The sequence below is a fragment of the Enhydra lutris genome, unplaced genomic scaffold, assembly GCF_002288905.1.
Source record: "Enhydra lutris kenyoni isolate GAN:26980312 unplaced genomic scaffold, ASM228890v2 scaffoldscaffold9, whole genome shotgun sequence".
NCBI lineage: Eukaryota > Metazoa > Chordata > Mammalia > Carnivora > Mustelidae > Enhydra > Enhydra lutris.
In genome coordinates this window covers 25,547,628-25,574,071 of record NW_019154093.1, presented here as the reverse complement: position 1 = coordinate 25,574,071, position 26,444 = coordinate 25,547,628, and the positions used below count along the sequence as shown (strand labels likewise).

Below are 26,444 nucleotides of genomic sequence, written 5' to 3'. Positions count from 1 at the left end.
TCATAGACTGCAACCAATACAACATATTGCAACAGACTGAATGAAGAAGTAGACCTAAGAACCTAGCTGGTGTCTCTCTTAGTAAATAAGCCCAACACGTAAGAGACTCTGAAAAATAATTCTACTCTTATTAACATTTTTTAAATTTTTCATAAAAGATGTTATTTAGATTAACATGTAGTAGCTTTACTGTTATTTTTAAGTGAATTAAGTGTTTTTTTTTTTTAAGTTTCTCAGTTTCAATTTCTTATAATAAATACTGATATAACCTGCATTAAACAACACAACTCTTTGGAAGCCTCAATTTTAAGACTATAAAGGGGTACTAAAACCAAAAAGTTTGACAATCAGTCTCCTAAATCTTGTTTTCTCACACTTCTAGGCTTTTGCACATCCAAGAACATCCTGCCTCTTTTCATCTGACTAACTATGTATTATTCCTTTGAGACTACATAAGCATTGCTACGTGATAGAACTGGGCACCCTCTAAACTAAATTCAGATCAGTCTATATTTTGTTTCAATGCTTTCTATTGACTGTTTCATTTATGAATTTTAACTAAGAGTATAGTATAGCAAAAAGACATTCCTCCTCTCAGATTATATTCTAGCAGAATACAGATAAAACAAATATTCACAAAAATAAATATATAGTTTCAAATATACAAATATGAAAATCCTGTGATAAAGATTATAAGAGGAGAACACAAGGTAAGATAAAAATATATATATATCAGAACAGGAGCCATGTAATTAGGGAAGCTACGGAGTAATATTTAAGCAGATATCAGAATGATTAGAAGTCAGCTGGGAGCAAAGAGCTGGGAAATAGGTATTCCCAGCACAAAAAACAATGCAGGTGAAGACTGAGACAAAGAGTTGTACCATGTTCCAGAACAGGACTGAGGCCACTATCATGAAAACAGGAGTTATAGGTTGGAGGGGCAAAAGCTATCAAATATTTCTGACAGCTATAGGCTAGAAGAAAGATTCTGGGACTAGAACCTATGCTTGATGAAAATCACTGAAAGATTTTACAGTGACATGGGTGACATAATCTAATTTGCATTCTGTAAAGATAATCTTGCTTGTGATACAGAAACTGAAAAGACAAAAATGATGATGTTGATGATGCTAATGAAATAGTCCAAGTAAGAAAAAAAACTCAGTAAAAACAGTGAGATCTGAAACATTTTAAATTGCCCTACACCGATCTTCCTTTTCCAACTTCTATGGTAGCCTTGAAAACCAGCAGTCTCACAATCATGGTAGCCCAACACCTAATAAACTAATAATGGCCTAACAACCACTAAGGGGAAGATAGGTTCAGAATTAGAGCAGAATAGGTTTAGAATTCTCCAAAAGTCCTAGCCTCAGGAAACTGTAATTATTTGACATGTCTGGAAGTTCCCTGGAAATCTCCATTTTGCATGCCTTGTCTTTTTCCGACCTGATTCAGAGTTCCCTCACTGCAAATAGCCTTCTCCCCAGGACATTTGTCAAAAACAACCAATGGTGGGCACCTGGGTGGTTCAGTGGGTTAAGCCTCTGCCTTTGGCTCAGGTCATAATCTCAGGGTCCTGGGATAGAGCCCTGCATCGGGCTCTCTGCTCCACAGGAAGGCTGCTTCCCCCTCTCTCTCTGCCTGCCTCTGCCTACTTGTGATCTCTGTCAAAGAAATAAATAAAATCTTTTTTAAAAAAACAAACAAACAAACAAAAACCAACCAATGGTAACTGTGACATCCCAAGTGACTGAAGAGGCAGTAAGATTTGGGGCAAACAAGAAGCTAACCATAAACCTTAAAATGAAAAGTTCAGGAATAAGAGTTCCACTGAGGTCTTTGAAATACTCTGATATATTCCTGGGACTCAAGCAGGCCATGCATATATTATGCAGGGCTGTGTGCTTACCCAAGAAAGACCCTCATTTCTAATCACTGGCTGACTTTGAGGCTCTCTGCTAATGTGGAATAAAGACTAAATCAGAGTTAAAAGCTTCTCTTTGGAGCAATGAAGACATACTCCAACATGTACACACAATCACTTAGCAAAGGCTGTGAGACTTATTAGATCAAGGCATTTAAGGAAAGCTCGAACAATAAGATGACCATTAAGCTAACTAATCAGAGATTTCAGTGGCCAACCATGACAAAAAGTACAAAATCTGGGGAATTAATTCAGTAAAATCACTAACAAAAGGAACAGCAACAAGAATTACAAACTAAAGACATACATCCAAAAGAAATGGAAACATGTGACCATAAAAAACTTGTACATGAATGTGCATAGCAACATTATTCTTAAGAGCCCCAAAGCAGAAACAACTCAAGTATCCATTAACTGATGGACAGATAAACAAAATGTAGTGTATCTGTACGATGGAGTATTTTTAAAGAACAAAGGAATGAAGTACTATACATGCTACACCATGAATGAACCCTGAAAACATTATGCTGTGTGAAAGTAGCCAGACTCCAAAGGCTACATGCTACAGGATTCCATTCATATGAAATTTCCAGGACAGGCAAACCCATAAATGCAGAAAGTAGATTACTGGCTTCCAAGGGATAAAAGGAGGGGGAAATGGGTAATGACTGCTAACGGGTATAGAGTTTCTTTAAGGGAATTAGAAAATGGTGATGACTGTACAACTTTGTAAATATACTAAGAACCACTGAATTATACAATTTGAAGGGACAAATGTACAGTATGTGAATTATATCAATGATATAAATGTTTAAAAAATGATAAATAGGGAAATAATCTAAATTTTTATTTCTAATTCATTCATATGCACAAAGGACCTAATTCTTAACCATAAGAAAAGTGCCAATTAAAAAGTCATACTCAACTTTTGTTTTCAGGAGTTAGTTTCTGAATTAACTCTATCAAGATAAGCAGTAACCAGAATGTTTATGAGAGTTGGCCTGAGACAATATATCAGTTCATTTCCCCATCAGAAATTAAGTCTTTCTATCACTACTACCTGACACTCTATTTTGGTACTTAAGACTCAATGACTTAAATGAGTTATGGAAACACATGAAAATGAGAACACAACAAACCAACATCTTTGAGATGCAGCAAAAGCAGTTCTAATAGGGCAATATATAGCAATACAGCCCTACCTCAAGAAATAAGAAAAAGCTCAAATAAACAATCTAAACTTGCGCATAAAGGAATTAAAAAAAAAAAGAATAAAGTCCAAGGTGAGTTGAAGAAAATAATAAAGATCAGAGCAGAAATAAATGACATAAAAATTAAAAAACAATAGAAAAAAATCAGTAAGAGGCACCTAGCTTGCTCAATAAAAAGAGCATGTGACTCAGTCTTGGGGTGTTGAAATCAGCCTCACATGGGATGTAGAGATTACTTAAATAAATAAATAAATAAATTTAAATAAAAAATAAAAGATCAATAAAATTGAGAGCACCACTTTTATTCACTATGGTTCTGGAAGTCCTAACTACAGCAATCAGACAAGAAAAAGAAATAGAAGGCATCCATACTGGTAAGGAAGTTGTTAAACTATGACAGTTTAATATCCATCCAGTATGGGGGCCTTTGCAGATGACATGACATTCTACATAAAAAATCCTAAAGACTCCACCAAAAAACTACTAGAATAAATTCAGTGAAATTGCGGGATACCTAGAAATCAGTAGCATTTCTATACGCTAATAACAAAGTACTAGAAAGAAGAAATTAAGAACATAATTCCATTTACAACTGCACCAGAAATACTAAAATATAACCAAGGAGGTTAAAGACTATACTCATGGATTGACAGAATTAGGGCTGTTAAAATGTCTATACTACCCAAACCTATCTGCAGATTCCAAGCAATACCTATCAAAATACCAAAAGCATTTTTCACAGAACTAGAACAAACAATCCTAAAATTTGTATGGAACTATAAAAGACCTCAAATAGCCAAAGCAATCTTGAGAAAGAAAAATAAAGCTGGAAGTATCACAATCCCAGATTTCAAGATACACTATAAAGCTACAATAATTAAAACAATGGTATTGGCACAAAAAGACACATAAACAGAACAGAATAGAGAGCCCAGAAATAAACCTATGCTTATATGGTCAATTAAATCTAAGACAAAAGAGGCAAGAACATGCAAAGAAGAAAAGACAATCTCTTCAATAAATGGTGTTGGGAAAACTGGAGAACTACATGTAAAAGAATGAAACAGGACCACTTTCTAACATCACACACAAAAAATAAACTCACAAGGATTAAAGAATTAAATGTGAGATCTGAAACCATAAAATTCCTAAGAAAAACATAGACAATAATATCTCTGACACCAGCCATAACACTTTTCTAAATATGTCTCCTAAGGCAAGAGGAACAAAAGCAAAAATAAACTATCAGGACTACATCAAATAAAAAGCTTTTGCACAGTGAAGGAAACCATCAACAAAGCAAAAAGACACCCTACTAAATGGAAGAATATACTTGCAAATTATATATGCAGTAAGGAGTTAAGTCCAAAATACATAAAGAATACAACACCAAAACAAAACAAAACAAAACAAAATAAAAAATCCAATCAATTAAAAACAAGCAGAGGACCTAAACAGACATTTTTTCCAAAGAAGACATGCAGGTAACCAATAGACACATGAAAATATGCTCAACTGTAATCAGGAACATGCAAATCAAAACCACAATGAGATATCACGTTACACAATTAACACTGCCAAGGACTAAAATAAAAAAGACAAGAAATAATAAGTGTTGACAAGGATGCAGAGAAAAAGGAATTCCACACTGCTAGTGGGAATGTAAATTGGTATAGTCACTGTGAAAAATAGTATAGAAGTACCTCAAAAAATTTAAAATAGAAATACCACATGACCCAATAATTCCACTACTGGGTATTTACCCAGAGAAAACAAAAACACTAATTCAAAAAAATATAAGCACTCATAAGTTTATTGCAGCATTACTTACAATAGCTAAGATATGGAAGCCACCTAAGTGTCTATCAACAGACAAATGGTAAGGAACATGTAGTGTACATATACAATGGAGTACTGCGCAGCCTTAAGAAAAGATGAGATTGGGGGTGCCTGGGTGGCTCAGTGGGTTAAAGCCTCTGCCTTCGGCTCAGGTCATGATCCCAGGGTTCTGGGATCCAGCCCCACATCGGCAGGGAGCCTGTTTCCTCCTCTCTCTCTCTCTCTGCCTGCCTCTCTGCCTACTTGTGATATCTGTCAAATAAATAAATAATCTTAAAAAAAAAAAAAAGATGAGATTGTGCTATTTATAACAAAATGAATGGACCTAGAGGGTACTGTGCTAAGTAAAATAAATCTGAGAAAATAAATACCATATGATTTCACTTATAGGTGGAATCTTAAAAAAAGATATGAAAAAACAAACAAAAAGCAGCATGAGACCTATAGAGAACCAATGGCTGCCAGAAGGGGGGTTTGCGGGGACAGGCAAAATGGGTGAAGGGAGAGGGAGATGCAGGCTTCCACTTATAGAATGAATAACTCACAGGAAGCATATTTAATTTTCTTTCTAAGGACAAGCCAATTAAGTGACTGAGACACCTAGCTAGTTTGGTCAGTAGAACATGTGACACTTGAACTCAGGTTGTGAGTTCAAGCCCCATGTTGGGTGTAGAATTTATTTAAAAAAAAAAAAAAAAGAAAGAAAGAAAAGAAAAAAGAAAGAACTGTGAACACAAAAGATTTTTTTCCTGCTAAGTACATTTCTATAACTAAACTTGGTGCTATATACAATTACACATTTCTTTTATGTAGGAGGCCTGGAGCACTTAAGAAAAATAAGCCCCTTCTTGCAGTCTAAGAGATAGGCAGCAATCACATAAAAAAACCATGTCATCATTTAAACATTCCAGGAGTCATAGTCTCTAAACAGCCATTCTGGCTTATGAAGATTAAGAGGAGAGATTCTGGAAAGATGGCAAAAGAATGTGTTTGTAAATGAATAAACGATGAAATGTTAGGTAAGAATAAAAAAAAAAAAAGAAACTCTAAGAAACATAACCTGATAAGTAAAGAGTAAAAGGCAATGCATTATCGTGGCTTGTGTGTGCTATATAAAGGTCATATTCATAACAACACCAGCCACTGCAAGTTCCAAAGTTTCTCACATAACAAGAAATCCTTCACAGTGCTAGCAGCTATTTTTGGATTCAAAATCTTAACAAAACTTTTAATGTTTCATTTCATCAACCATATATAAAATACATAAAAGTCAGTCTGTATTACACATAAGATTTATTCAGTTTCTCAGCATATACTACATTCATGGGCCATCTAGCATTGTGTGTACTAAGATGAGTAAGACACTCTCTCTACCCTTATGGAGTTACAACTTAGGACTGGAAAAATACGCACTGACATTTGAAATGATAATGAAAAAAAAAAACCATAAACAAAATTTGAAAATCATGGAAGTGGAAGCAATTAACTTTGCCTAGGGGAATCCAAATTGATTTCACAAAGGTGGTCATATGTAAGCAGAATTTTAAAGGATGAATGGAAGTCTGTCAGGTCAAAAGAGACAGAAATGGCATCAGAGGCAGTAATATAAATTAGAACATGAAAGCATAAAATACATGTTATGTTTGATGAAGAAGGAAAAGCTGAGTGTAGCTGAAGTGGGTGTGGTGGTGAGTGCAGGAGTGAAACCTCAGAGCAGGAAAAGGAGCCTCCTTAGGAAGGGCCTTAGAGGATTTGCTACCTCAAGGAAAAAGTATGGGGAACAATCTGAAATATTTAAAAGATAAATGACATGATCAGGTCTGTGTAAAAAGGAAAGCAGAATTCCTATACAATAAGTATTAGAGTCTAACATAAAGCAGGCACTCAATTAGTGATACAATTATTAATATTATAAAATGTACATAACAGTAACAAAAAGAAGAATCACCTTATATCTTTGATGGTCGCTCGTTTCAGGGGATCAACTTGCAGCATATGCATCAAAAGAGTGGCAACAGAACGATTGAGATATTCTGGGATATAAAAAACACCCCCTCGGATCTTCTTAAATAACGTAGGTACATGCTCATCATCAAATGGGAGGGTGCCACAAAGAAGGGCATACAAAATAACACCACAGCTCCAGATATCAACTTCAGGACCTGCATACAATCTAAGAGAAAAGATGACAACGCCAACCTGAAATGCAAGTGCCATTTGTTCTCATCCAAGTATACCTGCTTCTGTACACACATGGTGTAGACTCGGTGTATATTCATTTGCAAGCCTTTAATGAAGTCCCTGGCCACACCTCAACACTCAATGCTTGTTCGCCATAGGGAATTGGTCTCAGCAGTTACTATTCAAGCTTTCCAAAAGAAAGTGTTACTTTATTTGTCACAAACTCACAACTTACTAATTAATTAAAAAATATAAAACTTACTATGGTTGGTTTTTTTAAGGAAACATCAAAGTAAATGACCACAAACTTGAAAAAATACTACTATAGTGTTTAGGCTAAATCCTTTTACCACAAAACTATAAGAAAGAAAATGCATATAAAATAGAATTTTCAACCCTCACATGCCTATTTTAAAGAGTTTCTGAAGAATTAAAGTGCTGAACTAGTCCTGCAGCAATCTCTTCCACAGTATTTGTCCTGTATCATGTTATCCTGAGTATGACTTTCATTCTAATCACTTGTTAGATTAGCTCATGGGATTAAGATTAGCTTTGCTCCACATAACCTATGTCTGGAATATTATTCCTTTTTTCTCACCTTTCTGAAGTACTAAAATGCCTCTGATACCCCACTGACAAATTCAAACCTGGGTCCGAGGTAACAAAGTAAATCTCTACAATTCCAATTAAAAGAATATAAGCCATTTCAAAAAATTGCTGTCCATCATTTATATCATTTGCAGTACTTGTCCAAAACTCCTATACCTGCTCCTTGCGATAATACCTTTTCTTTATTTTCTCTCAGTGAATTCTGTTAACTTTTTAAATCAGACATTGGTCACTGTGAAAAGTCTTCTGTTTACCACTGCAATCTGTATAAATATTTTTTGAATATACCAATGAGTAAGTTCCAATCCCTACTTATACAGTTGAATTTCAGGAATGACAATACTGTCCCTGAAAAATCTCATTCTTCTAAAGACAAAACATAAAATAATACTCTATACAGTACCTTATAAAAGAATATATAAATTATTATTTAAGGACAGTGTCTGATAAGTAAATGATGACATTAAATTTAATTTAACAAATGCTTTCTCTTATCCGTACTTTTCCAAAATGAAGAAAATCATGATTTGTTTCAGTCATTTTTTTTAAATGGAAGAACTCCTTAAATATACTCATTACAAAATCTAAACCAAATGTTTAAAAAATTGTTTAACATAACTATTCTCTCTTCAACAATGGAAAAATTAAAGGGATAATTTGTTCCTATTATGTTAACAATCTCATCCTCTGAACTAGAACATATTTTAATTAAATGTTATTAGAATGAACAAAAGATTATAAAGAGCTTACTCTCTCCACTGATCTATTATTACCTGCCTGAGATGACTTCAGGTGCTGCATAATTTGGAGACCCACAACTAGTTCGCAGAAATTCACCATCTGACATCATATTAGACAATCCTGAAAATAAGAGTAATATTACTTTGTGCTAGATATTTTTATATGTAGACATAGATAAATGCATGAAGAAAAATGTCAAGTCTTCAATGTTTTGCATATCATATTTTATAATTATTTTAAAACAGTGGCAAGCACTTGAGAGACTAGAAGAAGACTATTTCAGAGTGCTTACACTCTGACAAAAAAGATAACGCACATCACATATGATTGGAATTAAATTCCTTTTCTAACTAAAAATGTTGATTCACTTGGGTCACCTAGGTGGCTGTTGGTTGAGCATCCGACTCTTGGTTTTGGCTGAGGTCATGATCTCAGGGTTGTGGGATCAAGCCCCATGTTGGGCTCCATACTCACGGAGAATCTGCTTGGGATTCTTTCTCTCCCCACTTCCAAGGCCCTTCGCCCAACTAGTGCTCTCTCCAAATAAATTAACCTTTTTAAAAAAATGTTGATTCACTTCACAAATATGAGGTTATTCTAAATTACATGAACTTTTCCAAACATAAAAGCATCAAAATATTATTTATCCATTTCTACAGTTGAAAGAAATAGAGACCATTACTTTTTATCCTGTACTTTCAAAGTCTTTTAAAACAATCTCTAAGTAGAAATCAGACAAGCTCCAATTTATAAAAATTACATTAAAAAAGCTTTTAGTTTGGAAAGCTTTAATTCAACATAGAAAAAATAATCTATGGAACCAAAAATCTAGTTGAAGTATCATACTAAAGAGCTTTGCGATTTAGAGAAGGAAGAGAAATAGGAAAACTAGTTTCCTAGTTTTTAGATTAAAGACAAGGTACAGACAAAAAATTTACATAAGCAACACTGAACTCGGGCACGTTTCCATCTCTCTTTCTATAACCTCTTACTTCCTAATCCTTTTGCCAAACACCCTACTATGGTACTCTTTCCAGGAATGTTTACCCCAGAAACTATTTGGTGCATTTAAATTTACATTTTGTTTTTTGTTTTACACCTGACAAAAACTCCTATTCTTTTTAGCAAGTAGTTAGATTTTACCCTGAAGTCAACCCTTGATCAAATGAGAAAGGCTGTAAGTCTTCAAAACTGCACGCAAATTTTCAGGTATTTCTCTTTAAGTGCATTCATCAAAGGAAGTGCCCATATTTTCAAAAGAGTTTGTGACCCCTCTCCAAAAAAAAAGACAGGTTTTCCTTTAGGAGAAAATGCATATTACATGGATGTACCTTGAAACTGGCCCTCTAAACTTCTCTAGAAGCATGTGTATTTTTAAAATTGTGTTTAAATGAACCTAACAAATCAACATGGAGACTGTGCATTAACCCCTTTTTCATGGTATCAGATTTATAAAATTGAAACTACAAGTTCATAGTTCTTCAATAGTTGCTACTGACACACTTTAAAAGGCAACTAGTACATTTCTGAACAACTATGGAGTTACATACCAAAATCGGCTATCTTGGCATTCATGTGAGCATCCAACAGCACATTCTCTGGCTTCAGGTCTCGATGAACCACCATATGCCTATGGCAGTAATCCACAGCTGAAAGAATCTGCTGAAAGAGCCGCCTTGCTTCCACCTCTTCAACCTAGCAAGTATAAAAGAAGCTGAACTAAGAATATTTGAGACATGTACATAGCAAGAGTTTTAGTTTCATAATCAGCCCAAATGTAACTGAGCAAGCTAATTAAATCAGGCTTGAGTTCTCAACAAATCAGACAAATAAGTCAGAAACTTGCATTAGAGTTCAAGATGTCAATCAATAAGGTTCTTTATTTGCTCCTAGGCTAGGAAGATTTAATTTTCAATTAATATTACTAAATTTGTACAATGTTTTAAGCAATCAACAAGTAAAACATAATGTAAAACAACTTATGTGAAAGTGCTAAGAAAAGGAAATCCTTGAAGCTTCAACATAATGTTATGGAACAGATTTTTCACTGACATCATGTTGGCAATTAAGTGGAATATGTTCCTTAAAATCACTATTTTTTTTTTTAAGATTTTATTTACTTGCCAGAATGATGGCAAGAGAGGGAATACAGAGGTGTGGGGGAGAGGCAGAAGCAGGCTTCCCTCTGAGCAGGCAGCCCCATGTGGCCTGGGATCATGACCCAAGCCAAGGTAGACGCTTAATGACTGAGCCACCTAGGGTCCCAAAATCAGTATTTTGAAAAGTATATATGTATATTTTTAAGATTTTATTTATTTATTTATTTGAGAGAGCAAGAGAGCAGGGGGAGGGGCAGAGGGCGAAGCAGTCTCCCCTCTGAGCAGGAAACCCAACACAGGTCTCCATCCCAAGACCCCGGGATCATGACATGAACCAAAGGCAGATGCTTAACCAAATGAGGCACCAGGTGTCCCAAAAGGTGTATATTATTTTAAGATTTTATTTTTAAGCAATCTCTATACCCAGTGTGGGGCTTGAACTTACAACCCCAAGTTCAAGAGTCCATGCTCCACCAATTGAGCCTGCCCGGCACTCCTGAAAGGTATATTTTTTAAGAAAGAAAAAATGTCTAATATTCTGTATCTTTAGTTGGTCTTTATTACAGAAGCAACCCTGACTTTGAAGATTTCTTTGTGGTTTGCTATTTCCTACTAGTCTCTTCTTAGCTTAGGGGCTTACTGTACTAGATAATAAATTACTCACCCGTCCATGTTTACAGATGTAGTCAAATAATTCACCACCAGACACATATTCCATTACCATAAAAAAATCTGTTGGAGTGCTGATCACCTGGTATCTTTTTTGTAAATGAAAAAAATGATAAAAAATGTTAGTTTTTGGGCACAGACTGCATGGAGCACTGGGTGTGTTACAAAAACAATGAATACTGTTATGCTGAAAATAAATTTTAAAAAATGATCAAAAAATGTTAGTTTTTTAAAAATTAAGCTAGTAATATTATTGCTACAATTCTGTATTCCAATGTTTTACAATTTTTTTTTAAAAGATTTTATTTATTTATTTGACAGAGAGAGATCACAAGCAGGCAGAGAGGCAGGTAGAGAGAGAGGAGGAAGCAGGCTCCCTGCTGAACAGAGAGCCCGATGCGGGGCTCGATCCCAGGACCCTGAGATCATGACCTGAGCCGAAGGCAGCGGCTTAACCCACTGAGCCACCCAGGAGCCCTGTTTTACAATATTTTAAGATAGCAACAAATTATGTTATCAAAACAATCACAGAGATATAAACATAGCCTTACAAAATTCTCTGCTTTCTGAGGCTTATGGACTTTTCAGATCCTCCCTTTCATGTTTACAAAATCTTTGAAATCCTTCATTCTTCAACAACTAAGCATTCATTTCTCCATTTAAACAAAAAAATTTTTATGGTCCATAGAGATCAGGTATCATATTTAAACATAATTTAAAAATATTCTTGCTAAGCCTAAATGATATCACAAGAGATTTAATCAGTGAAATGCAGAAAGTGGTCAAATGACACTTTCTCCAACAAATAAAATGTGAGAAAAGGAAAGGGGGAAGGGAAGCTATAGATTTATAGTAAATCAAGAGACATACTGACCTATTACACTGCAGACACTTGTTTTGATTTTTTTAAAGATTTATATATTCTAGAGAAAGAGAGCATGCACGCGCACACAGGCCCATGTGCCAGGGGGAGGAGCAAAGGGACAGAGAGAGAGAGAATCTCAAGCTGACTCCACCCTGAGTGAAAGCCCAACCATGAGCTGGATCCCAGGACCCTGAGATCACAACCTGAGCCAAGAGTTGGATATGTAACAACTGAGCCACCCAGGTGCCCCAAGACTTATTTTGATTCTGACTCCAACAAACCAGCTTTAAACCACTTATGAAACAAAGTCTGAATACTGAGTGGATGTTTGATATTATTAATTAATTTTTTAAAGTGTGATAATGAACTGTGCTTGTATTACTAAAATTTAAAGAAGGGTATGTTTCAGAGTAGAAACTGATGAGTTTGCAGATTAAAATAGTAATATTTGGGATTTGCTTCAAAATAATTTGTGATGGGAGAAGTGGGAAGAAGCAGATAAAACAATACACTGGCAACTGCTGAAGCCAAGTGACAGATACATGAGGCTTCATCACTTTGCTTTTGTATATATTAAAAACATTCCATACTGGGTGGGGCATATGGGTGGCACAGTCAGTTAAGCAACCAACTCTTGGTTTCAGCTCGGGTCATGACCTTAGGATCCTGAGATCAAGCCCGGCATTAGGCTCCAGGCTCAGCATGGAGTTTGCTTCAGCTTCTCTCTCTCCCTCTGCCTTTGCCCCTCCCCTGTGCTCCCTCTCATTTTCTCTCTCAAATTAATAAATCTTAAAAAAAAAAAAAGTTCCATAGTAAGAAATTAAGTAGACAGATGAATGTATTTTTTTTTAACTTACTTCTAGGCATTTAAAGCTGAGACCATTAAAAAGTAAGACTCTTAAAAAAAAGACTCTTAGCTATATTTGAAAAAAAAAAATTCTTTTTTTTTTTTTTTTTTAAAGATTTTATTTATTTATTTGACACAGACAGATCACAAGCAGGCAGAGAGGCAGGCAGAGAGAGAGAGGAGGAAGCAGGCTCCCTGCTGAGCGGAGCGCCCGATGCGGGGCTCGATCCCAGGACCCCGGGATCACGACCTGAGCCGAAGGCAGAGGCTTTAACCCGCTGAGCCACCCAGGCGCCCCTTGAAAAAAATTTTCTTAAAAGACAACTTCCCCCCCATATATCCAATTTTACCTAAGTTTTAAAAACAAATTAAATACAATTAATATTTTAACTGAAGGTTACATTTAATACACATAAATGAACAACTGACTGACTTTTTAAATAGTTTGCTTTGTTTATAAAGGATTATCTATAATCTGGTTGATTATAAGCAATACCTAACTTATACTGAGTTACTACTTAGAGACAGGAAATATGTAGTTTTTGCATGGCTTACAGGCACCCAGAGAAGGCAGAAAAGGAGCTGAAAAGTGACCCTGATGTCACCCTTTAGAAGGTCTCAGAAGCAGGGGACCTTTCTGGTAAATTAGTCCACCCAGATGGGGTACCTTTAATTAATATGCACAACAACAATTATGTGCTACATGGTGGTTCTGGTTACTATTAAAGAGGAAAGAAAAAAGGGCCAGGTCATTGGTGATATAACTACATACTGCACATTTTAAGAAAAGACACATCATGTATAACACTTAAAAAAAGGAAATATTAAAGGTATAGTATGAAAATGATTATAGAGTTTCAGAAGAAATATTTCTAATAGCAATCTTCAGTCTTTGGGATGAAAAATGACAAGGTAACTCACTTTATATAAAATAAACTAACATAACTGAGGAATAAGCTTGAAATTACTTCAAATGAACTATGAAAAGGGAATTTTACCTGAGAACTCCAGAAGAAATGGTTCTATAAAAGCAATCTCACCAGGCACCAAACTCTAACTGAAAAAAATGAATTGTGCAAAGCAAGAGTACCTAGTCACCTTACTGTAGGCTAATCTGATTTATTAACAGAAGTCTCCATCACTTTTTCTACCCTGTTACATCTTTGGGCTTATGAGAAAAAAGTGATGCAATTTTAATATATTTAGCTGTTGATTCTTCCAAGTATATCACAGGTCTTCAGTGGATACTGTTGGACTGAACTATTTCATTAAACCTCTAACTCCACAGGAGCCACTGTCCATGTCAAAGGCCAATCTAGAGCAATGAAAACCACAGCCAGCATTACTGAGTACTTGCCATGTGCCAGACACTGAGCTATTAAATAGTGCTATCTATTCTTCGTTAAAAACCTACTTGAATTGTACTTCATGAGATTGACAGCTCCTCTTTCTACTTGTAGAGCCTACAGCCTATTCAGGAAGACACATATTAGACAATAATTCTTTTCAAAATATGAATCTGTTCTTCAGTAGTCTCCTAATCAAAAATCTTCAGGGGGTTCCCATTGCTCTTTGGTCCTGAGTGAATCAGGCCCCTGCCTGAGTCTGTACTGTTTCCTCTTTGATGTCCCACCGTTGCCCTGCGTATTTCTTTCTTTCACTCATTAATTGTACTGCATTTCCTTCTGCCACAGCATCTTGGTATAAGCAGTTTCTGCTAACCTGAATCCCATACCTGACCTGTACTCCGCCCTTTAACAGTCTGCCAGTCATCCTTTCTAGCTTCGCTTAAAGGTCACTTCTTTAAGTCCAGGTCAGCCCTTTTTGCTTGCACAAAAGCATTGTTAGTTTCAGAACATGTGTCTCAGTTTGTGATTAGACAATGACTGGGTGTGGATCTAGCAAAGTATCTGTAACCAAGTAGGCATTTAAGTAAACATATAAAGTAGCACTTTTAAATAATGTGAGCATCTTGGAGGAAAACCAGAATAATCTGAAACAGAAATTACTGCAACAATACAACAACAATTCAATGAATAAAATGTCAATTAACCAGAATGAGGCCGAGACAAAAGGAAACATGATTTTTAAAATAAAGAAATCCATATTGGGACTTAGAGAAAAAGGCCAATTCCAGGATTATGTTCTTAAATCTAGCCAAGTAGGCCAAATTTTTGTGCCCTCCAAAATAATAATCGCATTGAAGCATTATAAGAAATCCAATCATGAAATTCATGTATTTAATATAATAATAAAGTAAACTAACATGCTTTAAAAAATTTTTTTCAGAAACAAGTATTTCTAATTAATAAAATAAAATTCAAATATCCACAAAAACCTCAAGCATTCTCCAGCTGACCAAGTTATATGCATTTTTAGGCAATATCCATTTATATAGCATATAGAACTCAGGAAAAATCTTTCCAAAGTTAGGCAAAAGTCAGTATTCATGAGTATGCCTTTTTGATGGTTATACCCATAGAGATTTCAAAATATTATTTCTATAGCTGCATATACAGAATAATATGTTTCTTTATTTAGAAATCAGTTATTAAAGAAATGTAGTAATCATTATCTTTGGTTCATGGCATCTGTCTTTACTGGTCCTTGAATGGCATACTTTTATTTAGTTAATTACTATTTTTAATATTATAATAAGCACCTACAAACCCATCACCCAAACAAAAAACCTAGGACCTCAACAATACCTTCCATCTAACCATACAGTGGAGTAATCTTCCCCCTCCCACTGCTTCTCCTCAACAAGTTACCCATCATCCTGAATCCTTCCTGCTTCCTTTGCTTTCTCTTTTACACAATTTATATATGTATATATGTGTGCATCCCCCTGTCTTCATATATACGTAAAATTCATATTCTTATGTATATTTTTATTTTAATTGCTCTTAGCTTTAAAAAAGGATATGATGTGGGCCCCCTGGCTGGCTCAGTCAGTTAAGTGACGGGCTCTTACGGTCATGGTCATGATTTCAGTGTCCTGGGATAGAGGAAGTGTTGGGCCCCACACCCACCCCAGCAGGGAGTCTCCTTAAGGATTCTCTCTCTCCCTCTCCTCTGCTCCTCCCTCTGCTTGCATGCCCTCTCTCAAATAAATAAATCTTTAAAAAAATAAAAATAAAAAAGAGTATCAGGATATATGTATTATTTTGGGACCTGTTTTATTGAGATTCATCCACATTGTTGTGTTTGCTAGTTATCTGATGTAACCAATGTATAAAATTTCATGGTATTTATTTATCTACTCTCCTGTTAACCAAGAAGCTATTTATTCTTCCAATCTAGGGCTATTTACTCACTCACTCTACCACTCTAGGGTAAATTGTTGCCACAATTTGCTATTATAATAGTGCTGCTGTAAACATTCATGTACATGGCAAATTTTCTCTTTGATATATACCTATGAGTGGAATTGCTGAGTCATAGTTCATGTGAATGTCCAAGTATAAGAGGTAATGCCAACTATTTTCCAAAAAGATTTTAGTAATACTAAAATCCTTACAAAGTTTGTGGATTTACATTTTCTCCAACTCCTGCAAAATATCATACACATTTCTTATTAAATGCTCACTCTTGCATCCTGTCCATTTTTATTAAGTTGATCATGCTTTATTTATGCATGGATATACAGAATAAATCAGTATCTTTTCTAACACTCTAGAGTATAAGATTATTAATATGCCTTGATTATTAACTTCATAAAAAGTACGTTTTCAATCAATTCACACTGAATGTGGCTTTCAGACACTCTGTAAGGGGATCTGTATATATCTCTAAAAAATAATCGCCTTAGGGGCGCCTGGGTGGCTCAGTGGGTTAAAGCCTCTACCTTCGGCTCAGGTCATGGTCCCAGGGTCCTGGGATCGAGCCCCGCAAAGGGCTCTCTGCTCGTTGGGGAGCCTGCTTCCCCCTCTCTCTCTGCCTGCTTCTCTGCCTGATTGTGATCTCTGTCAAATAAATAAATAAAATCTTAAAAAAAAATCGCCTTAAAAAATGTATGTGTATATACCTGTGCATACTACTGTCATGCACAAATTTAACAAATCATGAATGTCATCATATATCCCATCAGGTTTCCTGATCAGCTTTTATAATGCTTTTCTGGTATTTGTTTTAATATTTTGATTGAATTAGGATCCAACTATAATCTATACATTGTAATTGATTGACATATCTCATGTTTCTTTTAATTTATAGGCTGCTCCTCCACTTGTTTTTTTGTTTTGTTTTTTTTTTTCCCTCATGCATTCATTTGTTGAAGAAGCCGGCTGGCTTGTCCTGCAGAGGATTCCATGGTCTCATTTGACTGATCCATCCTCTATGGCAACATAATGTACAGTTTATAACACCCTCTGAGATCTAGAGGTTAGATCAGATTTCATTTTGATTTTGATTTTCCTTTGAAAGACTAGATGGTGCTGGGCACCTCCAAGCAAAGGCATATAATGTCTGTCACTCTTTTTTGAGGAATTAGCAGCTATTGCTGATCAGATCCTCAATTTATTAATTCACAAGGAAATTTTAAATGCTGGCCAATTTGCATAGTCTGATAATATATTATGATCTAAAGGAAATCCTCACTCAAAATCTCCTTCCTCAAAAACTCCACTGTCTCTGAAGTACAGGCCATCGGATTACACACCCAATACCTTTTTTTTTGTTATAGTCATCAACCTAACTCTCCGCACTCCCTTTCATTCTGACTTAATGTCTTTTCCCCCCATTGCTACTGTGTACATGATGGATGACCTGTACAATATATGGGCTCTAATTTCCTTGACCACTTCATCATCCACCATACCCAGCCACTCACACCATGGTCATTTACTATCAAACACTAACTCTTCCAATTATTCTTCCCACCTACTAAAGGACTTGGTTTCTACAATTAGCTCTTCTTTCTCCTGTATCAGTCTCTCCATCGTGACCAAATTATCCCCTTTGGTATACAAGCATTCTATAACATCTTTCATCTTAAAAAAAAAAAAAAAAAAAAAAGGCCAACAAGCCCTGTTTAGAACCCACATTTCCTCTCATTACCACTATTTCTCTCCTCACCTTTTAATAAAATTCCTGAATTGCATATTATTACTAAGTCCCCTTCTTCAGCTCAAATTCTCTCCTAACCCCCTCAAAACAGGATTTTGCCTTCATCATTACAATAAACTGGCCCTTTGGAAAGACACTAGCAACCTCCACCTTGCCAAATCTAATGGGTCAATTCTCAATCTCATCTTACTCAATACTCAGCATTATAAGGAACAGCTAATAATCTTTCTTTCTTCGAATATATTCTTCACTTGGCTTCAAGATACCATATTCTCCTGGTTTTCCTCCAACTTCTGAACTGTTCATTTTCATTCTTCTTTGCTGGTTCCTCCTCATCTTGGACATCTTAATATCATTATACCCTAGATATCAATCCATAGACTTCTTGCTTATCTGTACTCACATCCTTGGTGATCTTATCCAGTCTTCAGACTCTAAATATCTTAAGTACCATCTACATGCTGATGACTTTCAAATTTATCTCTGTCTTAAACCTGTCCCCTTAACTCTGGAGTCATATATTCAATAACCTATTTATAGCTCTACTTAGATGCCTAATAAGCATCTCAACATCACAAAACCAAAATCAAATTCTTGATACCATCCTCCAATACCCCACACCTCAAACTTGTTTCTCCTATAATCTTCTCCATTTCACTTAATAGCAACTCTATTCTTTTCTCCCCAATCTAGATAACCATGGAGTCAATGACTGCCTTCTCTTTTTTCACAACCCTCATCTAATCTCTAAGCAAATACTGTTACCCTACCTCAAAAGTATGTAGAGAAGATAGTTACTTCTCAACATCCTCCAGACTTTGCTCTATTCTAAGCCAACAACTCTTTTACCCACAGTACTGCAACTGACTCCTAATTGGTTTCCCTTCTTCAATATAAGTCAGGTCATATCAGACCTCTGACCAAAACCTTCTAATGGCTTCCCATTTGGCTCAGAGTAAAAGCCTAAGTCCTTACAATGGTTTATAATACCCTACAAAATGTGGTTCCCCTTTATGTCTCTGTCCTCATCTCTTAGTACAATCTCTTAGTACAGTTCCCCCTAGATCACTTTGCTCCCTTGATCTCTCCACCTCAGAGCCTTTATGTTCCCTCTATTTGTTATTTTCCTCTTCCAGATAATCTGCATGGCATATTCCCTCACCTTTTCATGGTCTAACGTACAATTTATTTTACTAACTTAAGTTTCATTGTGCACCTACTCACTGCCCCCCACCCCCCGCCGCCCCACTATACCCATACACGTGAACAGAAGCTCCAGAGCAGCAGAGATTTTATTGTCATATTTTTGTTTGCCAGTATATCCCGAGTGACTCAGTGGTGTCATTTGCTAAATGAAGGGATGAAAAAGCTAAATTTCTGGCCTCGCCTTCCTCCATTTCCCTACACACATTCTATTTGCCAGCCAAACAAGACAGCTGCTCCCAACATAGCATGTTCTTTATATTTTCATTATTTTGCTCTTATTGTCCTCATAGAACCATCAGGACTTTGTTCAATTGGCACCTCTTTACTTATATATGCTGTAAGTAATTAGTAAATACCTATTACTGTACTAGGTGCTAGGGACATAAAGATGATATCTAATATCTCCATTTAGATGTCTAATGGGATTCTCAACTTAACATGGCCCAAACAAGTATCCTTAATATCCACCTGTACCCCAACATGACTCTCCACCATTCTTCCTACCTCAAAAAATAGCTTCATTATCAGCACTTAGTTGCTCAAGCCAAAATCAAAAATCCCATTGCTTAGACTCCCTCCCAAAAAAACAAAAAAAAGCCCTGAAAACCTCAGTTACTTTATTAACCTCAGTAACTCATTAACTTAACCTACAAAATATATATATTGAATCCACAGATTTCTCTCCACCTAGACCAGTGGTATCAAATAGAACTTTCTGCAATGATAGAAATGTTTTATATAGCCCTACAATAGTCATTAGCCACACATTGCTATTAAACACTTGAAATATGGTTTGTTTGATTAGAGAGTAAAATATTTTAATTGATTTAAATTTATGCTACATGTAGCCAGTGGCCACTGCACTAGACAGCACAGATCTATAGACTATCACTTTGGTTAAAGCCACCATAATCATAATCTCTTAGTTGGACTACACAACAGATTCCTAACTGGTCTGCTTCCACTTCTGCCCCCATACCCATTCTATACTATAGTCACATCATTTCACTAGATGGCTAGATCTTAATAATCTCTCAGGTCTTAGCTCAAACTCGACCTCCTCAGTGAGGCCTTCGCACAACTTAATCTGAATTAGCACTTACTGCTTGCTAGTCACACCCTGGAACAGTAGTACTACCTTTCATTCTCCTCAAAGCACTTATCACTGCCTAAAGTAATCTTGTTAACTTGCTTACTCACTATCTAGAACTGTTAGATAGGTCTAGAACAGAGGCTCCATAAAGGCAGAAACCTTGTCTTTCACTATCATATGCCCAATGCCTAGAACAGCTCCTGTTAGATATTAGGTACTCAGTAAAAGTGTGTTAAATAAAAGAAAAGACAAACATAATTCCTGCTTCTAAAGAACTTGGTCTTGTGGGGGATACTAATAAAAACATATGAGCAAGCGCAAAGTAATGTCAAGGGCTTTAGAAAGGCGGACTACTGTGGTACACAGTCAATGATGCCTAACACAGACTTACAGAGTCACCTGTAAAGGCTAAGACCTAAATGGCAAATTGGAATTGGAAGCTTAGGGAAAAGGTGTGGGAAAAGCTTTCTAGGCAGAAACAATAGCTGAAGGACAATAAGCAAAAGACAGTGGTGACAATAAAAGCAGAAAGAAATAGACTAAGAAGATATTTAGGGAAAGGGGCTACAGAACTCAATGATTAATTATATGTACAGATGAGAGAAACAGAATTAAAGATGATCCCCAAGTTTTAGGCTAGAAAATTGCATGAATGGTATTGTCACCCAAAACAAAACAAAACATTGGGGTGCCTGGGTGGCTCAGTTGTTAAGTGTCTGACTTCAGCTCAGGTCATGACCCCAGGGTCCTGGGATTGAGCTCGCCTTGGGCTCCCTGCTCAGAGGGAAGCCTGTTTCTCCCTCGCCACTCCCCGTTTAGGTACCCTCTCTCACTTCTCTGTCAAGTAAATAAATAAAATCTTTAAAAACAATACAAAACAGAACAGGAAAAGTCTGGGAAAGAAAAAAAAGTTCAACTTAGTTTCAGATGATTCTATGACTTAAGAATGGAAACATCCAATAAAGAGTTCAATAAGTGTGTTCAGGATTCAGGAGAAATAGCAGGCTCAGAAATATAGTTTTGGAAATCTTTAGCACAAAGATGACAAATGACAACCATCGTAATAGATGGCGTCAACCGAAGGTGGTTCACTAACATTACCCTAGCTCACAATGCTGACATGCATCAATATTTAATGGCCATGAAGATAAAGAGGCCCATAAAAGAGAGTCTTAAGAGGAGGAGAGAATGAAAAAAGAAAATCAGAACACTGTGATGTTACAGAAACCCAGAGAATACAACATTTTAAGGTGGTGATGGTGAACAATGTTAAAGAGCTGTCTACAGGTTGAGTAAGATAAAACTTTAAAAAGTGAACAGACAAAACTAGGTCTACCAAATAAGTAAGTACTGATCTTCTGATTCGTTGAAGTGAAGTTCCCTAAAGCTGGAAAAGAACAGCAAATAAAACCTAAATGCAGCAGAAGAGAAATGATAAAAATCAGAGTAGAAATCAATGAAATAGAAAGCAAAAGAATAGTAGAACATCAACAAAACTAGGAGCTGGTTCTTTGAAAGATTTAATAAGACTGATAAACCCCCAGGGGCACCGGGGTGGCTCAGTGGGTTAAAGCCTCTGCCTTCTGCTCAGGTCATGATCCCAGGGTCCTGGGATCGAGCCCCGCATCGGGCTCTCTGCTCCGAGGAGAGCCTGCTTCCTCCTCTCTCTCTGCCTCTCTGCCTACTTGTGATCTCTGTCTGTCAAATAAATAAATTTTAAAAAATCTTAAAAAAAAAAAAAAAAGACTGATAAACCCCTGGCCAGAATTATCAAAAAGAAAAGAGAAAGGACCCAAATTAATAAAATCATGAATGAAAGAGGAGTGATCCCAACCAACACCAAAGAAATACAATTATAAGAACATATTATGGGCAACTATATGCCAGCAAATTAGACAATCTGGAAGAAATGGATGCATTCTTAGAGATATAGTAAACTACTAAAACTGAACCAGGAAGAAATAGAAAACCTGAACAGACCTATAACCAGCAAGGAAATTGAAGCAGTCATCAAAGATCCCCCAATAAACAAGAGCCCAGGGCCAGATGGCTTCCCAGGGGAATTTTACAGAACATTTAAAAAAGAATTAATACCTATTCTTCTGAAACTGTTTCAAAAAATAGAAATGGAAGGAAAACTCCAAACTCATTTTATGAGGCCAGCATTACCTTGATCCCAAAACCAGACAAGGAGAATTACAGACCAATATCCCTGATGAACATGGATGCAAAACTCTCACCAAAATACTAGACAATAGGATCCAACAGTACATTAAAAGATTACTCACCACGACCAAGTGGGATTTATTCTGGGCTGTAAGGTTGGTTCAACATTCGCAAATCAATCGATGTGATACAATACATTAATCACAGAAAGAACAAGAACCATATGATACTCTCAGTAGATGCAGAAAAAGCATTTGAAAAAGTATAGCATCCTTTCTTAATCAAAACTCTTCACACTGTACGGATAGAGGGTACATACCTCAATATCAGAAAAGTCATCTATGAAAAACTCACAGCAAATATCATTCTCAATGGAGGAAAACTGAGAGCTCTTCCCCTAAGGTCAGGAACACAGCAGGGATGTCCACTATCACCACTGCTATTCAACATAATACCAGAAGTCCTAGCGTCAGCAATCAGACAACAGAAAGACATAAAAGGCATCTGAATTAGCAAAGGAGGAGTCAAACTCTCACCCTCTGCAGATTTTATGACACTTTATGAGGAAAACCCAAAAGACTCTACCCCAAAACTGCTAGAACTCATACAGGAATTCAGTAAAGTATCAGGATATAAAATCAATGCACAGAAATCAGTTGCATTTCTATACACCAACAATAAGACAGAAGAAAGAGAAATTAAGGAGTTGATCCCATTTACAGTTGTATCCAAAACCATAAGATGCCTAGGAATAAACCTAACCAAAGAGGCAAAGAATCTGTACTCAGAAAACTATAAAGTACTCATGAAAGAAATTGAGGAAGACACAAATCAGTGGAAAAATGTTCCATGCTCAGGTATTGGAAACAAATACTGTGAAAATGTTTATGCTACCTAGAGCAATCTACACATTTAATGCAATCCCTATCAAAATACCATCAACTTTTTTCAAAGAAATGGAACAAATAATCCTAAAATTTGTATGGAACCAGAAAAGACCCCGAATAGCCAGAGGAATGTTGAAAAAGAAAAGCAAAGCCAGTGGCATCACAATTCCAGACTTCAAGTTCTATTACAAAGCAGCAATTATCAAGACAGTATGGTACTGGCACAAAAACAGACACACAGATCAATAAACAGAATAGAGAGCCCAGAAATGGACCCCCAACTCTACGGTCAACTAATCTTCAACAAAGCAGGAAAGTATGTCCAGTGGAGAAAGACAGTTTCTTAAACAAATGGTGTTGGGAAAATTGGAAAACCACATGCAGAATAATGAAACTGGACCATTTCCTCACACCAGACACAAAAGCAGACTCAGAATGGATGAAAGATCTATATGTGAAACAGGAATCCATCAAAATCCTTGAGGAGAACACAGGCAGCAACCTTTTTGACCACAGCCATAGCAACTTCTTCGAGACACATCGCCAAAGGCAATGGAAATAAGGGCAAAAATGAACTATTGGGACTTCATCAAGATTAAAAGCTTTTGCACAGCAGAGGAAACCGTCAAAACCAAAAGACAACCGACAGAATGGTAGAAGATATTTACAAATGACTTATCAGATAAAGGGCTAGTACACAAAATCTATAAAGAACTTATCAAACTTAGCACCCAAAGAACAAATAATCCAATCAAGAAATGGGCAGAAGACATGAACAGACATTTCTGCAAAGAAGACATCCAAATGGCCAACAGACACAAGTCAGGAAAAGATGTTGGTGAGGATGTGGTGAAAGGGGAACCCTCCTACACTGTTGGTGGGAATGCAAGCTGGTATAGCCACTCTGGAAAACAGTATGGAGTTTCCTCAAAAAGTTGAAAATAGAGCTACCCTATGACACAGCAACTGCACTACTGGGTATTTACCCCAAAGATACAAATGTAGGGATCCAAAAGGGAAGGTTCACCCCAATGTTTACAGCAGCAATGTCCATAATATCCAAACCACGGAAAGAGCCTAGATGTCCACTGATAGATGAATGGATACACACACACACACACACACACACACACACACACAATGAAATAATATGCAGATTTCAAAAATGAAATCTTGCCATTTGCAACAGCGTGGATAGAACTAGCTGGTATTATGTTAAATGAAATAAGTCAATCAGAGAAAGATAATTATCATATGATCTCATTGATATGTGGAATTTGAGAAACAAGAGAGAGGATCATAGGGGAAAAGAGGAAAAAATGAAACAAGATGAAACCAGAGAGGGAGACAAACCATAAGAGATGCTTAATCTCAGGAAACAAACTGAGAGTTGCTGGAGGAGAGGGTGGGTGAGAGGGATGGGGTAGCTGGGTGATGGATATTGGGTAGGGTATGTGCTATGGTGAGTGCTGTGAATTGTGTAAGACTGATGAATCACAGACCTGTATCCCTGAAACAAATAATACGTTATATGTTAATTTAAAAAAAAAAAAGTGAAGTTCCTTAAGAACTACAGGGAAGAAAAGAAAACGAAGACAAAAATCAAATCAACAAATTCTAGTTCATGGGAAAGTTTGGAGTTTCCTTTGATTCCTGTTTACTCTTTTCAATTTTCTCCCAGTGGGATGTACAATTTGAGTTAATAGAGAAATCGTGCAATAAATATCCTACATTCTTGGTTTTTGGTTTTCAAGCTTTCTTGCTAGAGAAACTAGAGGCCCATTCTGTAATAAGGGACTATTCTTGGCAGTTAGTCCAAGACTGCACAAAACAAACAAAACCACTAAAAGGATCAGGTCTCTCTCCCTGTTTAAATCACTAACACTGTTGAGGCTATGTCAATAAGCTTGTTCTATAGCAAGGATACATGAGTACTTTTTCTTTTAATTCAGTCCACAATTAAAGTGGCAATCTGGCTGAATGGATTAAGCCCAAGGCTGGAAGCCAGAAGCTTTAAACATTAAATTCACCTCTGCTAATTACTTTCTGATCAACCCTGAGAATGTTCTACATCTCCCTCACAAAACAAAATAGCAAATAGTTAAATAATTCTAAACCAGAATAAGATAATTAGCTAAACCAAAATTTGAAATAATAATTACAGAAATAAAGGCAAGGAAACACTGGTAGATTTGACATCAAAAATAAGCTTTTAAATCCTCATGACAGTTGCAACTGCATACTTACAAAATCTGATTTGCATTTATAGGAACAGAACAGGAACTAGGACTCATACTCTAAGTGGGCAAAATTTCTCTGGGGTCTTTCAGGGTTGGCTTTCTAAAAAGGATAAGGTCAAGTAACAAGACGAACACAGAGATCTCTCCCTTTACACTCATTCTGGCATGTAATACTTTTAGTCTGGCTTTCCAGCTTTCTCCTCTTATAGAAGTGGCTGCTCAGTAAGGAAGAGCAAAGAGATTTAGCTTAGAAGCCACTCAGTAACCAGAATCAAGTCATTATTTACATGGAGTTGGAGTCAGATATGAACTGTTTCGAGTAGGGGAAAAACAGTTAAGAATCATGCAAGTGGACTGAAGTGGACTGAAAGCTTGTTGGTTACCTATTCCTACTTTAAGCCAATTGTCATCAAATACCAGGCATTATACCACTGCAAACACATCCCCATTTTAAAATTAAGGAAACAAAGAATAGGAGAGGTGGGTTACCAAGCTAGTAGCATAATTCTTATGCTAATCTTAAAAAGTCTGCATATACATATTCTGGATCATCTGGAATATAGGTCCTAGACGATAAGCTTGTAATCAGTTATGCACTGCCATGATTAGAGACCTCATTTCTTGTTTATGCCGATGAAGTGAACTTCATATGAAGATGAGAGGACACTGAAGCTAACTGTTAGAATCCCAGCTATCCAACAGCAGAACAAGCCCCTCCAGAAAAAGCCTTCTTGAACAGTTAGGCACATATACATATTGTTGGTAAGATGCACTGAACATACCAATTTGCAACACTT

At 36.3% G+C, this 26,444-nt stretch overlaps 1 protein-coding gene across 1 annotated transcript in view; it reads right to left on the bottom strand.

Annotated features, from left to right (window-relative positions):
• LOC111143318 (protein kinase AMP-activated catalytic subunit alpha 2) overlaps positions 1–26,444 on the bottom strand; it is a 65,145-nt gene that overhangs the window by 6,075 nt on the left and 32,626 nt on the right. The window contains exons 3-6 of the mRNA XM_022496978.1: positions 11,272–11,365; positions 10,059–10,203; positions 8,541–8,628; positions 6,926–7,150 (exon numbers count right to left, since the gene is read on the bottom strand). Of these exons, the coding sequence (XP_022352686.1) occupies positions 6,926–7,150; positions 8,541–8,628; positions 10,059–10,203; positions 11,272–11,365 (552 nt within the window). The remainder of the gene's footprint in view (positions 1–6,925; positions 7,151–8,540; positions 8,629–10,058; positions 10,204–11,271; positions 11,366–26,444) is intronic.